Source organism: Centruroides vittatus, unplaced genomic scaffold, assembly GCF_030686945.1.
Source record: "Centruroides vittatus isolate TY-2023 unplaced genomic scaffold, ASM3068694v2 scaffold_450, whole genome shotgun sequence".
Lineage (NCBI taxonomy): Eukaryota > Metazoa > Arthropoda > Arachnida > Scorpiones > Buthidae > Centruroides > Centruroides vittatus.
In genome coordinates this window covers 1,435,717-1,452,100 of record NW_027122709.1, presented here as the reverse complement: position 1 = coordinate 1,452,100, position 16,384 = coordinate 1,435,717, and the positions used below count along the sequence as shown (strand labels likewise).

At 40.3% G+C, this 16,384-nt stretch overlaps 1 protein-coding gene across 1 annotated transcript; it reads right to left on the bottom strand.

Annotated features, from left to right (window-relative positions):
* Positions 1-15,142: 15,142 nt before the first annotated feature.
* On the bottom strand, positions 15,143-16,108 carry LOC136989198 (serine/arginine repetitive matrix protein 5-like). Its single transcript, XM_067287284.1, has one exon. The coding sequence runs from the start codon at positions 16,106-16,108 to the stop codon at positions 15,143-15,145; it is 966 nt and encodes a 321-aa protein (XP_067143385.1).
* Between the last annotated feature and the right edge of the window lie 276 nt (positions 16,109-16,384).

Here is a 16,384-nt window from a genome sequence, read left to right as displayed (position 1 = left end):
CGCGCGACATTCTGACTAACGCAGTCGTTCGGCAAACCTCACAAATGTATATTTAATAGAATTAACAAAGATTTTTTCTAGAACAACAAATATAGACCAAAGGAATAAAGAGATTGTAAATACACACAGGAAATACATCTTAAATGGATATCCGAGAAAATTATTAACTAAATGGTACAACAGATTTCTTAAAAATAGATTTAAAGTTAAACAACGTCCAGAAATAAAGCAGTATGTATCCTTTCCGTATATCAAAGGTATTTATGAAAAATATAATAAGTTTCTTAATCAAAAATTAATTAGATTGGCTCCATCCCAAAATAATAGGTTATCGGAACTGATGATTGTAAGAAGTACTAACAACAAAAAAGATTTATTGGAAGAAGATGGAGTAGTTTACAGATTAGAATGTACATGTAACAACCCCAGTTATTATGTTGGTGAAACTAAAAGAAAATTAAAAATCAGATTGTCGGAACATCTAGCCGCTGTAAGATTAAAAATTAGTAATTTTCCTATCTTCCAACATTGTAATATTAATAATTGTAATATAAATGTTAATAAGTTAAAAATTGTATTTAGAGAGAAAAATAATGTAAAGCGAAAAGTTAAAGAACACTTTGCTATTATTATGCAAAGTAACAATATAAATTTGAATACGGGAGTGTTAACAGCGGAATGCTGGGAAGTCTTTGTAAATCATTTAAGTGGTTTTCTCCACTGAGTTACTGTCGAGAAATGAGCTTTGTAATGTTAAACCTACCGAAGAGGCCTGGTAAAGGCGAAATTATATTTTTTCTCTGCGAATTAATTTCGTATTAACTTTAAGATTTTTTAAGTTCATTTTATAAATGTTTTGAGAAAAATTTTTTAGTTATATTTGAGATCTATAAGTCTGAATAGAAAGGAAATAATTTTCCGTATACTTTTAACAAGTAAATTTTAAAAAAAAATATTACGGTTTCTTACGCAGGGGTGGGTGTTGGTCTAGAATGGCCAAAATCGCCCTTAGGTAATTTATGGACGGCCCCTTACCTCTATTAAACTACCACCTGTGTAACGCGACCACCGGAATCTATTTTTGATCTGAAACAACATACAACAACTGTAATAAGCGACTACTTCCGCTCATTACAGTATCTGGTCTACCTAATACTGCGAATATATCTGATCTAAAGTATTGTTCGAATCCATTTCAACGTTTCCCCCTCTTAATATAATGAATTGATCAAAATTCTGGTTCGAACCCATTTCGGGCACTTCTCCCATTCTTGAAATTAGGTGCAGGTGTTAACGAATTAGTCTAGCTACAAAAGAAATTCATTTCAGTTTTTTGAAAATGTGGAAAATACGAAAGAAATGCCAAGTGCTGTGGTTAGAAGATGGTGTTAAAGTTATCAGAGAAAGTGAAAATGGTTTATCACTACGGCCATTCCGGGCAAAGTTTAACCGTGGGGAAAATGCAATTTATTATACTATAGACCTCAGTATTTTCCTTAGAGAATGTGTACTATAACTAATACACATACTTTATTGGAATACATATATTTTTCAGTTAAAATTTCCGATAGATCACTAAATGGCACTTTAGCTTCACTGATAATATTGGTTTTCGCCAGATTATCTTAATGTCGTTCACATATTAAAATTTTTTTTGTTTTTCGCGTTTATCTTTTACTTGTCTTCTAATTTACATATTAATACATAATTCTTTTTCCTTTTATAATTAACTAACTTGTTTATACTTCTTTAATAAAAACTGGTTAACAACATTATAATCTCTTTACGTAAAACTTCTTCGATGTTTACTTATTTTCACAAAGTTTTCGACCTGTCACGTTACAATAATGAGAAACGGCACAAGAATATATTTTCCCCAGCAGAGAGAAAAGGCAACCGAATCTCTTCTCTTAGCCATGCAGTAAGTTAAAGTAAACAGATTGTAGGGACGAAGCCTTCAGGCCGCTCTAGGCGATCCAACTAGTTTTGCCTACTTGTTTTCAATATAGACTACCGTATAACAAAAATTTTGTGACGAAGTGACCCTCTTGTGCCACCCACTGGCTTCGCTCACTCCGCTCAAAGTGTCGCCGATGGGGCAATCTCCAACCCTCTCATCCTCACTCGCTTCGCTGCTCTCTCTCCAAACTCTCTTACTCTCATATTGCTTTGATCACTTGTTCAAAAATTTGGTGATTTCATCGATTCCCGAAATAACTTTCTTATCTTCTTTGTGACAGAAATGCGTCGGGACGATTTTATGTAATTTTATACATACAATATATAGAATAGCTTTAATTTTGAGTTTCAAAAGCGTGTTCATTTATTTTTAAACTGTTTCCGCTCTGTGTGGGCAGTAAGAGCGCTTTTTTTTATCAAGACCATTACCGTTTCGGTCAAGCCGTGTGGTAAAGGAGGGGCCAGACCTATCCGGGACAGTCTGCTCGTCAAATATTTCCTCAGGTTTCCGGACTCGTCCGGATTCGATTTCATATCCCCAGAGGGCTGATTTCACCTTAATCCTCGGCCATCCGGCCTTGAAAAACCACGTAAAGAAAGAAAGTCAACAATTGATTAACAATAATTCTATTTTTCGACAATAAGTAGTATTCGAAGCATTGTTTATTTTTCTTTGTTAACAGGGAAAGAGAAGACAGAATTCGCACAGCTCGGGTTTCAAAACGGATTAACAGCAAAGAGAACTTAAACGGTTAGTAAATTATCTAATTAAACAAAGAAGAAAATAATCGCCGTTTTTTAGATTGCCTTCACTACAATCCACATAGAAGGTATTGTGACTCCGTCGATTCCAAGCGAGGGTTTGTTGGGGATGATGAAACTTTCTACTCCAAGATTCGCTCTGATTACAGTTATATCCTATGAGTCAAGAACAACGTAAACTTTAATGTTCGAATTCAACCTCTGTAGTTAATGTTAACGTATGATAAATTTAATAATATTTTATTATATAGTATTTATATTATGTAGTAGTTAAATAGGAGCAAACCTCCGGAAGATCTACAGCCTATTCCATGTTTGTTTGGAAAGTAGTTACACTTTAATGCTTAATTCATATAATTGTTTACCGGTATCAGAACTATTGGTCTTAATTATATTGTCTGCATATGTCGCAGCGAAATAGTCTTGCATCCAGATGATTAAATTATTTATGTTTGCATTAATGAATGTGAGTCCGGGTGTGGAGCTTCTAGAGATGCTTTTGTTTACAGTAAATTTGTCTATATATTTATAATGACATATTTTTCGTAAGGCTGTCGTTAAAGTACGTAACGCAGATATGGGTGAGTGGGTGTGCAGGCAATAGTTAGAAGAGGTGTTAATAAACACATGAGATGTTAATAAACACATTACGTAATGCTAGGATCTCCTGGGTAAGAGAAATGCTCATTTTTGTTTCTGAGGTGCTACATAGCGAACCGTAGTGTTTATGTAACTGCCTTGTATCTTACGCGTGTAATTAATAAATTAATAAAAAATTAATGAAGTGATGCAACATTTGATATTCCGTGCTGTGTATTATTTCTCACTTGTTAGTACAATTAAGGAGTCTATAAAAGATATACGTTACGTAATTTTAGGGCAGGTATGTGCGATGGCGTTACGGAACGTTACGATAGGTGGTATAGTTGTTAAAAAGTATAAAAATAGCGTTAGGTAACCTATGGACAATTCCTATATTTAAAGTGTTTTAAACTGTTGTAAAACATATCCATGTACTGTACAGTACATCAGAGTTTGTAAGGCCGCGACTCCACTAGCGTAAAAACGGGCGTAAAACCCCTCGCCGTAAAAGCTTTTAATCACGTGACCTATTTGCGTTTGCGCTCGAATTGCGATGGAGGTCCGGGTAGCGATGCTTTTTTACGGCGACGGTACTATTACGGTTGTATATGTGATATATCGATATAAAGACAATGCTACGGCATATTCTACGCGTTTTTTTCTGTACTATAATTACAAATGTAGTAAAAATAATATCTTGACTTTCATATATTAACTTTTATTATCGTATTATTAAGATAATATACAGCACTTATAAGCTTAGCTTTTTTATTATATACTCCTCGAAATTGAAGGATTTTCTTTTATCCGTCCATATCATGTGTTTTAGGCATCCATTATTGTAATCGGGATACCTCTTGTCGTAGATATACGAATACTTTCCGATGTCTTCGATAAATCTTTCCGGATTTATTCTAGTTCTTTTCCAAGTAGCCACGAGAGAACGTACACAAAAGCTCGTTTTCCGCCATTTTCGCACGTGTCACGATGACCTAGATTTCACTGAATTCTGATTGGTGGATGGTACCGTTTTACGGCCGTATTCGCGTCGAAAGTTGAACACTGCTCAACTTGCTTTTACGCTGGTTTTACGACATGCTCGAGCGTAAAATATCTTGGTCACATGATTAAAAGCTTTTACGGCGAGGGGTTTTACTGCCGTTTTTGCGCTAGTAATGTCGCGGCCTAAATCTAGATAAACGCAAAATTGTTGAAAACACTTCTATGAAATTTGACTTTATAGCCCATACAGAAATAATAACGTTTAAGCTTATACTAGTTATCAAACAGACTGTTTATAACCCAGGTTTTTGTGTTAAAAAACTTTTATTTTTTCATTGACCTAAATCTGAAAACAGAGGTATAAAATAAAGTATCAAGTGATCATTAACAAAAATACGAAATTATCATCCAGAAATATTGCATTCATTAATATAAAAATTATTAATTAACTATATTAAACCACTAGTCATATGAGATTTTTACAGTTTCGTTCCCCAACGTTTACCCAAATCGGGCATTCATTCGCTCTGCTTGTGGAATGACGGGGACTTCCTGATCGGAGATTCACTCTGATCACAAGCCTACCTACCGCAAGCATCGGTACGCCATGCCTGATATATGTTTAGTTGCATATTTTGCCGATGAAGAGGAGTGACTATAAAAATAGTTATAAAGTTGAAAAATCTTTATATTTTCGCCATTGGCTCGTTACGGATTTCGGTGATCCTAAGCATTTGTGACTCATCTCATCATATATTAAACAACTGTAAAATTAAATCTTGGAGGTTAGCAATGTTTACAGTACAATGTATTTCCATAAGGTATGCCGTCTGGAAAGTAAGATTCATAAAAATCTTATTAAGAGTTTATTATAATTAGAGTATCCGTGGACATATCTTTTGACTACGACAATACAGTTTTCCTATCCTAGCAGTTTACAAACCAACGTTATTAATAACATGTATATATAAAAGTGCAAGAAACACGTATCTATTCTGTGTTCTAACTGTACCCAGCGTTAGTGTCAACCGCGATCAGCATTAGTGTTATTTACTCGGAAGTTTAACTACAAGTTCCAGATTGAAAATGTAGAACGTGATTAACACGTTTTCTATTGATGATCCAACGGCTTTCAATGGTATGGTCTGAAAGATTAAAGTATACATCTGTACTCTGTCCGCAGGTTAGTTGTCACATTTCGCTTTAAAAACAATTTAAGAAGGTTCTCTCTTCTGTAGAGGACATGACTGACAGGTCGTCTTCATTTGGGTGTTGAAAGACCTTCGGGATATAAATTCATGTTCTGTTTGATATACGATGAATTATATTTACATTTTTAATATACATGTATACCTCGAGTTACGTTGTTCTCGATTATACGTCGTTTGTCAAAAAAGTATATGGAAAAATAAGTCATTTTATTCGACTTTACATCCGTCCGCCACAAATATTGAAGTCGTAATATCACTAGAATAGCGTTAAAAATACATAAAATCATATTAAAATATGTACATTTACAGTAAATGTTAATATAATCATCATAAATCCTAGAGAACGAAACACGAAAACATCTGTGTTTCTGTGTTGTCGTCTTATTTAACGGTCATTAAGTGCTCATTATAGTGAACATATCTTTATGAATGAATGAATGTTTTTGTGAAATCGGGGGGATGCCGAATAAGTCGAACCCCTCTCGATTGTCACCAATGTGTGAGATCCCGGGGAGGTAAGAGTTTGTCGTACCTCTTTTTCCGGCGACTCACGTGTCCAGGATGGCTGTTACGTCGACGGCGCGTTACGCGTTACGCGAGTGGAGGAGGAGGAAGATTGGGGCCGACGATAAGGCGAAGCCGACAGTCAAGAAAGACACCATTTTATAACCAAAACAAGATTTATTAAACTCGAAACGAACAAAACTACACGTCTACCCTCATAAACAAAAAGGGGGTAACGAGAGAGAGAGTTTACAAATATATGCTCATACCTCTTAACGAGTCCGTAATAGACAGAATCAGAAGTGACGATAAAGTTTGGCTGATGGAGAATCCGGTAATGGGCCGATGGCACGTAGAGCTTGTTTTTCCGTAGGCAGGGCAGTGGCACTTAACGAACTTAGAAACTTTTGCGAGTCCGGCGGATGGCGTCGTGCACGTCGTAAAAGCGCGACGAAGGAGCCCCTTAGGGGGGAAGGAAGCGTCTTTTATAAGTTTTTGATGGGAAAACTTGTCACGTGATCGAAAACGAATCACTATTAGGGCCATAGGTGTTCCCGGGATATTAAATAAATGACTAGTTCGGACGCTAACTATAAACCATCGTGCAAGATGATCTACCTGCTCCGAAGGAATAACGGTTTGTTGATAGTTAGGGGACAATCGTTGCCATTCGAGGGTCAACAATTTCCCGGGTATGGAATGTTGTTGATTAAGTTGTTTATAACTGGAGTGAACAAATTCAGAAATTTCTAGGTTTTTAACTTCCAGATTTCACATTCACTCCATGCTTTCTTTAAAATCATCACTTAGTTAGTGTGATTTTAAAAGATTTGATTCATAAGCAGGGAGTTAGAGGTATGTTTACATTTTAGATAGATGAGTTACTCTCTCTCGCAAATGATTAGGTCAATAGGTGACATCATTGCGATAATACATAATATCAAAGTTATTTACAAAATATATATCCCGACGCGTTTTAGACGCGTGACAATATTTATTACTCGAGGTTAGGAGAGGCGAGCGTCTGGAGTTCTTGGAAGTGGTTGGGTGGGTGGATGACGTCATCGTTGACCTAGGGTCGAGACTGCAGTTCAAAGTTCACATGAGTTGAGACTGTTTGGTGGAATTTCTTTGTTCGCTGGAATTGGGTGGTGTGTAGTACACTATCTGTACCTACACCATCTTGGATGCTTGGATATAAATTGTTCTGGATGGGCAAGAATCGTAGGTAAGTTGATAAAGTTGTCCGTCCACGTGGAAAAATTAAATTCGGGTGAATAGTTTTTTTTTGTTTGGTGGATTGGTTGTAAAGTTGCGGGTGTCAGCCATCTTCGGTAAAGGTGATGAAGACACTGTTCTTGGATTTAAAATAAATGTTAATAAGAAGTTATTTGGAGTAAATAATCCTTGAATCCCGGATAGAGGTATGCAAGGTTACATAAAAGGTTATTTTACTCTCTCTCTCGTTAAAATAAGATTCAGTATATATCTAGGTTAGTATGAGAAAAAAAAATCCCGTTAAAGAGAGTTAATCTACAATTCTAGGATACGAACTAAATATTAGAATCGTTCGCGACAAATCTAGGAATATAGGTATAAACGTTAGTACGTTAAAATGAGGAATAAAGGGAAAATGGCGGTGTGGGAATGACCTTGTTAATAGGATTGAACAATAGATTTTTGTTTTCGTGGAGTCGGGTTGCCTCGGGGGTTTTCTTCGTGAGAAGTGCCCGGTGGAGTGCTAGGTACGGGCGGATTTCCGTCTCCGTTGAGGGCGGTTTCTTCGTGTTCCTCTTCCGGCGGAGGTCGGTGACTAGTCGCACGGGTCTTCTTGCATCGTGAGTACTTCTTGCATCGTGAGTAATTGCGATAACTATAACGTAAACAAAGTCCCGTGAGGATAACTCCAAAACAACCAGCAATAATGGTTATTATTAAAGATGGGTAAGTTATGGGAGATGATTTTGTTGGCTCCCGTAACAGGTGATTTAGGTCGTATTGGACGTTGTTCAAAGAACGGTCTGCTAATCGAATATCGTAGTCTGATGTGAGTTTCGGGAGGTCAGGATCCTTAAGGCGTTTTTGCAGCAACAGGATCTCAGATTTGTTGACGATTTGTTCTAGCTGTGGCACTATTAATTGTTGTGCTATCTCCAATTGTATGGTGGTCTGCATTCGGAACGGCGAAGTAAGGACGAATCCAGGTACATAGCCGGTGCATGCGTTTGGGAGATGGAGTATTCCCGTTTTGTTTAATTTATGAGTAGTGGATGAAAATGGAGATTGTTGATGTCGAGTGGGACATCTAATAGTTAGGGTGAGAGGATTTGGAATAGAATAAATCCATGATCCTAGTTGATCAATCCTCTTAAAAATTGGCGGAAATTGTGGAACGATTTGGCGGGTACAAAGGTCTTTGACCGCGACTTCGTTGCCACTAAATAGTGCATATTCACAACTTTGTTGAGGGAAACGCTGAATAGGTCCGTCTACGGAACAAATAGGAAAGTGATCCATTTTGCAAATTATTAATTCATAGTGTTGTAATAACATATAGGACTGTCTGTCCATGGATAAGGCGACTATAGGATAATTAGTCTGGATTTGGACGAATGTATTTAGATCAGGTATGTATGTAGGAAATTTGATAATTTCGTACATATCGAAGTATCCACTAGGGGTGATTAATGGGATCTTAGCAAAGATTCTCAACTTACCAGGTACCGCTACAGCCAGGGTGGTAATCCACTGGTAGTATTTAAATAGCGTGTCAGGTCTTATAGGTTCGACCATAGTGTAACCTTCCGGAAGCTGCAGTTGAATGTCTCGGAGGGTACGTAACATGATTTCTCGTGATACGAAATAGGTGCTTAGCTGACCTTTTTCTAGTATATCAATCGCCTCTCGTAAGGCTACTAGTTGGAGATGGAACTCTTGAATAGAGAATTCGAGTATCCGACTAATTATTTCAAACGCAAGTTCGTAACTATAGCGATTCAATAACTCTTTAAATGATTCTTGCCGTTTGAACAACACGTAGATTTGGTGTCGATTATTTTTGCTGATATTTAGAGTATCATTCAATAAGGTGGCTTGTGAGCGCAGTAAATGAATAATTCTCTCGTTTTGGTCATTGATGTTAGAGATTTCGGCATTTAAGGTTGTAATATCTTCGGAAGTAGCTGTTCCGAAGAGGAATTTTAGAATTTTTCCTCCGCCGTCTATTAAACCTCGCTTGGTTTTTGGGATTAAAGGCAATGTGATTAAAGTGGCGAGCTCTTGATATTCTTTATGATGGTTAAGAAATGAAGCTCGCAGCAACTCGAAGCCTTTGGTAGGAACATGTTCTTGGGATTGAAGCTTCGTGTCTAAATACTCCAGAGATTGGGAGATGAATTGAATTTGGCGCTCTAAATGTTCGAAGGAGAGTTCGGTGACCAAAGTCCAGTGACTGGCGGTCATTAAGAAATTCCCTCGATGTAGGAAGACAACTCCTTTAGTGAATTCCTGTTGTTCTGAATACAAGATCATCGTCGTGAGACGGAAACTTTGAAGAAGGAAATAAGCATGGAGGAGAAGCATGTTGAATTTGTTGCTGAGGTGCGTTTTATATCCACCTTCTGGGGGTTGTATTTCTTCCCCTGTAACAGGGAAAGGGTGTTAGTAATAATTGATCCCCGTGGCTTTTATAATGAATTAGATTTCCTTATTGAATAAATAATGATAATTTTCAAATGATGAGGTTCCGTTAGGTCGAAACGGGAAAAATCGAGCGCTAAAAGAGGGGTTTACGGAGATAGGTCGATTATCTAGTCGCGGAGGTCGCGTCGAACGAAAAACAAATGGACACGCATTCTGGCATAATATAAAAACACTATTTTATTAAGAGAGTACACCTATTTATGAAAATATTAATATATATATATTGGGCGTATATATGCCATACATGGTTACACGGTTACAAGTATTATGATACATTAAGTGATGAGACTACAATATAGCGAAAAGGTAGCGGAGAGGAATATAGATAGCTAATTAGAGATGTTGGTGGCGCTGGGCCGATCTTGCGGCCCGTGACGGTCGGGAGCGCCCTCGAGCCGGGGGTTGAAAAATAGGGGTCCTGGAAGCGTGCGGAGTTATGGCTTCCTGTCGATCATAATATTCTTGACTAAGCCGATTTTCCTCTCGGAAGGATTCCTCTAATATCGGCGGGCATTCGTGTCCAAGGGGCAAAATAAGAGTAGCGGGCACGGCTCCCTTTTGTCGTTGCATCCGGGCGAAGGTTAAAGCTGCCCGAAGCGCGGTAATATCGACCTCCCCTCGAATAGTCGATGTGGTAGGGAGGTCGGGATTCCACCATTCTTCGGAGTCCGCCATTCTGAAAGGGGAAGGAGAGGAGCTCGTTAATCGGTGGAAAGCTCAAAATGAAATTTAAAATTGCCATGGCCACAGAATGAGTATACTAGATCAGAGGGTAATTCTAAGGGGAGGGGGGGGCTTGGATTAGCAAGACTCCATATCGGGATAAAAGAGGATTTCCAGCAAAGTGTATTAGGGCCCCGTTTAAATGTGATTGTATAATGACAGGTAGAAGACTCAGGGGGCTTTGAGAGTAAGAAAACTTGAATACAAAAAGGAGAGTAGCTGGAGGGTTTGGTTACGGAAAGTAAAAAGGTTTGGTTATTCCAGGCTAGCATGGTGGCCCAAATTTGCGAAGTTGATCGGGTAAGGGGGATACCCATAAAAATTAGAGATGCCTGCCGTAACAGGGGCACTTGCTTATGCTCTTGTTGTATGTGTGAGAGTACATTAGTTAACTCTCCCTTCCAGTTACAATTGTGGAGGGTGAAAGGGCAATCAACTGGTCGAAAAGGGCAGGTGTTTTCGTGAGTCGCCCTGTCCGCCTCCTTTAAAAGTGCCGTACATCCGTAGGATTCGTTCGTACACGGCAGTCGCAAGGTAGAGGCAATTTGCTCGGCCACCAGGCTCCTAATATGCCCGAGGGTCTCCCGACACGTGGGACAAGTAGTAATTCTTTGTCGACAGGATGAGCACACAATATGTCCGTTGGTGCATTGATACACAGGTGGGTGTACCACGGTGTAGCAAATAGGACAACTCAGAAGGGTCGTGAGGGCAGGATCTTGCCCAGGGGCGGCCATGAAGGTCTGAAAGGGAAAAAGAAAGACCAATAAGACACCGACAAGACGATACGGGTTTTAATTAAGATATCTCTACCGTAAGTCAAAAAGGAGAACAAAAGAGGTAGGATTGTGGGTTAAAGAGAAGACGATCGACTGGTCGCGGGGGAAATAAAACGCGGGATGCGGCTGCGAGTGGGTCTCGGAAGCACCCACGGCTGGTCGGGCACGGGCCCTTGACTCCGAAGGGCATAGGGAGGAGTGGTCTCTTGCTCTTCCGGTTCAGATGAAGTAACTTCGCTCTCTAACTCAGGTTCTTCGCTCTCACTTTCACTCTCACTTCCGCTCTCACTTTCGAATTCAGGTTGTTCTTCCGGTTGCGGAGTGGGAATAGAGGTCAAGATAAATTCGTCCCAAGGGTCAATGGAAATATTAGTTTGGGGCGCCGCCGTAACTGTTTCTTGTGTCGGCGGTAAACTGGACTGATCGGCCGTCATATCAGTTTCTAGATTAATCTCCTTACGAGCAGTTGTAGGTTTAATTCTGTCAGCATGAACATGTAGTGTTCTTTTGGTTTGGATATTTTCTATTTTGAAATTGACGGGTCCTAGAATTTCGACAATACGATAAGGTCCTGTCCACCGGGGAGCTAATTTTCGCTTTAGGCCTTTAGGCGTGACGACTTCCTTTAGTAGTATTCTATCTCCCACTCTATAGAGGGGTGGCTTATTTTGTCGGCGGTGTAGTTCCTGCCTCGTCTCGGCGGCTTGTTCGGCATATAGTTGAGCTGTTTGATGAGCGTGTCTCATTCGTTGACGTAATTCCGAAGCGAAATTGTCTTCTACGTCATAGGAGACCGTGGCAGGGCTTGTAACTAGATCAAAAGGGTAGGTTGGATCTCTCCCATATAGTAGGAAAAATGGGCTGTCATTAGTAGACGTATGCACGGAGGTGTTATATGCGAATAAGGCATAAGGGATCCACTCGTCCCAGTCTCGTTGATCTTGCGAGACATAATGAGATAGTATATCAACTAGAGTTTTATTAAATCTCTCCACCACACCATTGCAGGCTGGATGGTAGGCGGTAGTAAGGAGCCGCTTTATGTGTAGCAATTCACACACTTCTGCGAACATCTTAGAAATTAGGTTCGGCGCTCTATCAGTTAATAATTGCCTAGGAGTAGAGTGTCGCAATATGATGTGAGTGACAAAGGCCTTAGCAATTGTTTTACTACTTACATCCGGTAGTGGAATTGCTTCCGCATATCGAGTAAAATGGTCAACAAATACTAGGATATATTTGTTGCCGTTTGTCGTAAGAGGGAGTGGACCGACAATGTCCATTGCTGCTCGTTCAAATACATGAGAAAGGGGGGCAAACAGTTGCAATTCGGCTGCTGTCCGTCGACCCGGTCGTCGGTGCTTGGCACAGCTCTGACAACTTAGGCAATAATTCCTGATTTCCTTTGCCATTTCGGGCCAATAGAACGAGTTTGCGATTTTAGTACGCATTTTTAATTCTCCTAGGTGACCGGCTAGTGGATTATCATGGTAGGTAAACAGGATATATTCCTTTAAGGCGGTAGGTATAACAATTTGTTCCCACCAATCCACACGTTTTTTATTCCTGCCCTTGTGGCAGAGGGCACCCTCCTCGTTGATATAATAATCCTCTAGGTTAAGATTATTATAGGTTCCTGTAGTTACACCATCCTTTAAGGTTTGGATAAGGGGTCTCCATCGATCATCACGTTGTTGAGCATTTGTTAATTGGGGCACGGAGAAGATGGGTTCAACCTCGGTTATTTGACGTATTGGGATACGACTAAGGGCGTCCGCATTTCTATGTGAAATTCCGGCCTTGTAGATAATATCAAAATCGAATTCTTGAAGGAAAATGATCCATCTCGATAATCTAGAATTAGTAGTAGAATCCTTACAATCTAATAACCATCTCAAAGGTCTATGATCTGTGACAATAGTAAATTTTTTTCCATAAAGATAGGGTTTAAAATACCTCACTGCCCACACGGTGGCTAAGCATTCTTTCTCAGTAGTGCTGTAATTAAGTTCGGGTTTCCTTAATAATCGGCTCGCATAGGCAATCGGCTTCTCCTGGCCGTTTTCTTCCTGAGATAATATCGCTCCTAGGGCGAAATTTGACGCATCGGTCGCCAGAATAAAAGGTTTTGTAAAGTCAGGGGACTTCAATAATGGTGCCGACGTCAAAATTTGTTTAAGAGTTTCGAAGCTTTCCTGTTGCTTAAGGCCCCATTCAAACGGCACATCTTTCCGTAATAAATCAGTCAAGGGTTTAGCGATCGTGGCATAAGAGTTTATGTGCCGCCGATAATAGCCAGTGAGTCCTAGGAAAGAGCGGACTTCTCGCTCGGATTCAGGTCTCGGGAATTCTAGAACACATTTTATTTTGTCGGGATCGGGTTTTATACCCTGTTCTGAAATTTCGTGACCCAGAAATTTTATCTGGCGTTGCAGGAAATGGCATTTCTTAGGTTTTAATTTTATGCCTGCTTCTCCGAGTCTCTGAAATATTTGTTCAAGTCGTTTTAGGTGACTAGGGAAGTCTGGACTAAATGTTAGTATATCGTCCATGTATACAAGACATGTCTTTCCTTTGAGACCATGTAAGATGAAATCCATCGACCTTTCAAAAACCGCAGGACTTGTTTTAAGACCCATCGGAACCCTATTCCATTGATAGTGGCCGTCTGGCGTAGAGAATGCGGTCTTTTCCTTATCACCTACTCCTAATTGCCAAAATCCTGAAATCGTATCCATCGTCGAAAAGTATTTCGCTTGTCCCATTAGGCTTAGGGATTCCTGCACTAAAGGCAGAGGATACGGGTCTACTTTAGTGATTTTATTTAGTTTACGATAGTCTATTACTAAGCGTAACGATCCATCCTTTTTCTTAACTAGGAGAGCAGCCGAACTCCAAGGGGACGTAGAATGTTCGATAATATTATGGGCCAAGAGGTCATCTATGATATCGTTTAATTGTTGGCGTTGGGCGTAGGGAATGCGATAAGGAGGCGAATAGATAGGTGCCGCATCGCCAGTATTTATTGTATGTTGCACAATATTACAGTAGCCAAGGTCATAGTCATTCACGGCAAAGACATGTCTATATTTATATAGTAAGTTTAAGAGATCTCGTTTCTCGTTCCGGGGGACGCCAGTCCAATCAAAAAGGTGGCTCAATTCTGCTTTCGATAGGTTCGCGGATGCCCCTTCTTTTATAGTATCTGCGGGCTCACTTTCTTCGATAGCCTCAAAGAAGGTGCCAACCTTACCATCTTTCTCTAACTTAATTGTCTTACGAGTGTCATTACGAAGACGTACGGGAACTTGTCCCTTTTTATTTGGGGTCACCAACAAATTGACTCCTGAAACTCCTTCCTGAGCGAAGGAAGCAGTTTCGATTACTCCGACTTTACTAGGTCGCTTATCGCCAACAATTCTAGCAGTAACTATGTTCTCTGTCATAGGGGGAAGTTGACAGGATTCAATTAACAATACTCCTTTTCCTTCCTCCCGATCTGTTGACCGGTACGACCTTTTCGCTGAGCCGACATTTTCCTCTAGTGGAGGAGCCTCTGTTCTCTTTCGTTTTCTATCTCTATTCGGGCCTCTTTCCCTTTGTTGGTTCTGTTGAATCCTTCCCTCTCTTTTATTATTCCCTGAGGTTTGAATAGGTATCACTGTCTGCGGAGGGATAGTTAATTCTCGGCCCTTTAAATCAATACAGAATCCCTTGTCGGTTATCATATCCCGGCCTATGATGCCGTCACAGGGAGAGGTGACATCGTGATCAACTAGGCAACAGGCAAAGGGGAAGCGCAGATTTCCTATCTGGAAAGTAGGGCTAATAATACCGTAGGTCTGAATTACATGTCCCGTAGCGCTTCTAAGGTCTGTTTCTTTGTTATGATCTATATGTACTCTTTCTTTCATAGAGTTAGCGAAAAACCTTTGATAAAAGTGAGACCTTAGCACCCGTATCTATCTGCACTATAGCAGGATTGCCACCTATGTAACAGTCAAATGTAGCTTCGCTAGGTGCGGAAGTATAATTAGTGATTCGTACTGAGGAGGTTCTTCGATTTCGCTTCGAAGGAGTCCTATAAGGCGGACATTCTAAGTCAAAGTATGAGCCTCGGATCTTTCGAGAGGAAAAAGGAGGGGTCCTAGAGGCTTTGCTAGAGTTAGATCGAGGTCGTCGTCCTTCTACACTACGTACATTGCCCTTCCATTTGCCTCGATTTTCTTCAGTATGCTGCGATCGAAATCTGACCCTATTTCTCTCCCCTTCGGGTTCACGTCGCCCGGGTGAATCGTTTCGCATAGAGCGGTCGCTAGGATTGCCATTTCGGCGAGCGGGCGAGCGTTGGTTCTGGGTTTGATTGAGATTCCATTGTGACTGACCGAAAGGGCGGTCACCTCGGCGATTAGGGGAGTTCGACCGATTCGCGTTACGCCTAAAATGCGGATTATTATTGGGATTGTTATTGTAGGAGTTAGGAGTATAGCCTCCTCGATGATTCCGGCGAGATATAGGATCTCTAGAGCCGAATCGAGGAGAGTTTCGGATTAGTCCGTCCATTTTAGCTTTTAAGTCCTCCATCGCTGACGTTAGTTGCGCTAACTCCTCCTGAGATGAGGTTTTATCGCTTTCCCTTACTGTTCGCATGATTCCTCTTGGATGCGCGGTGAGACTTTCGATTGTTTCCTCACTGATCGCGGCTTTTAGAGCCTCATCGAATGTCTCAGCCTCACGGCTCATTACGCGCTGCCGGATTCTTATGTCTATTCCGTTCAAAAATTGCGCTTTAAACCTTTCATCTAACTCCTTCCTCTGAACTCGTTCAATAATCGCGGTCTCGGCGGCAGTCGCGCCAGGCTCTGGCGTAAGTTCTATCTCCATCGCCAGTGCTTGGAGTCTAGCAGCATAAGTCTGTACGTCCTCGTCCCTTTTCTGCACGCACGCATAAAATTTAGATAATCGAAAGGAAAATGGCTCCCGTTCAAAACGCGCTATCATCAACCACTTGAATTAGTCGAAGTCATCTACTTCTTTTATTCTTCAGTCCTTTCGGACGAATTCTCTCGCGATACCCGTAAGTTTTAATTTTGTCACTGCCAGCATCTGGGCCTTGGACCATGCCGCTACCTTAGTAATATTGGCTAACGAATCAAAAAA

Excerpts from the sequence above, each read along its gene's own strand:
- LOC136989198 (XM_067287284.1), bottom strand. The coding sequence starts at position 16,108 with ATGGAGATAGAACTTACGCCAGAGCCTGGCGCGACTGCCGCCGAGACC.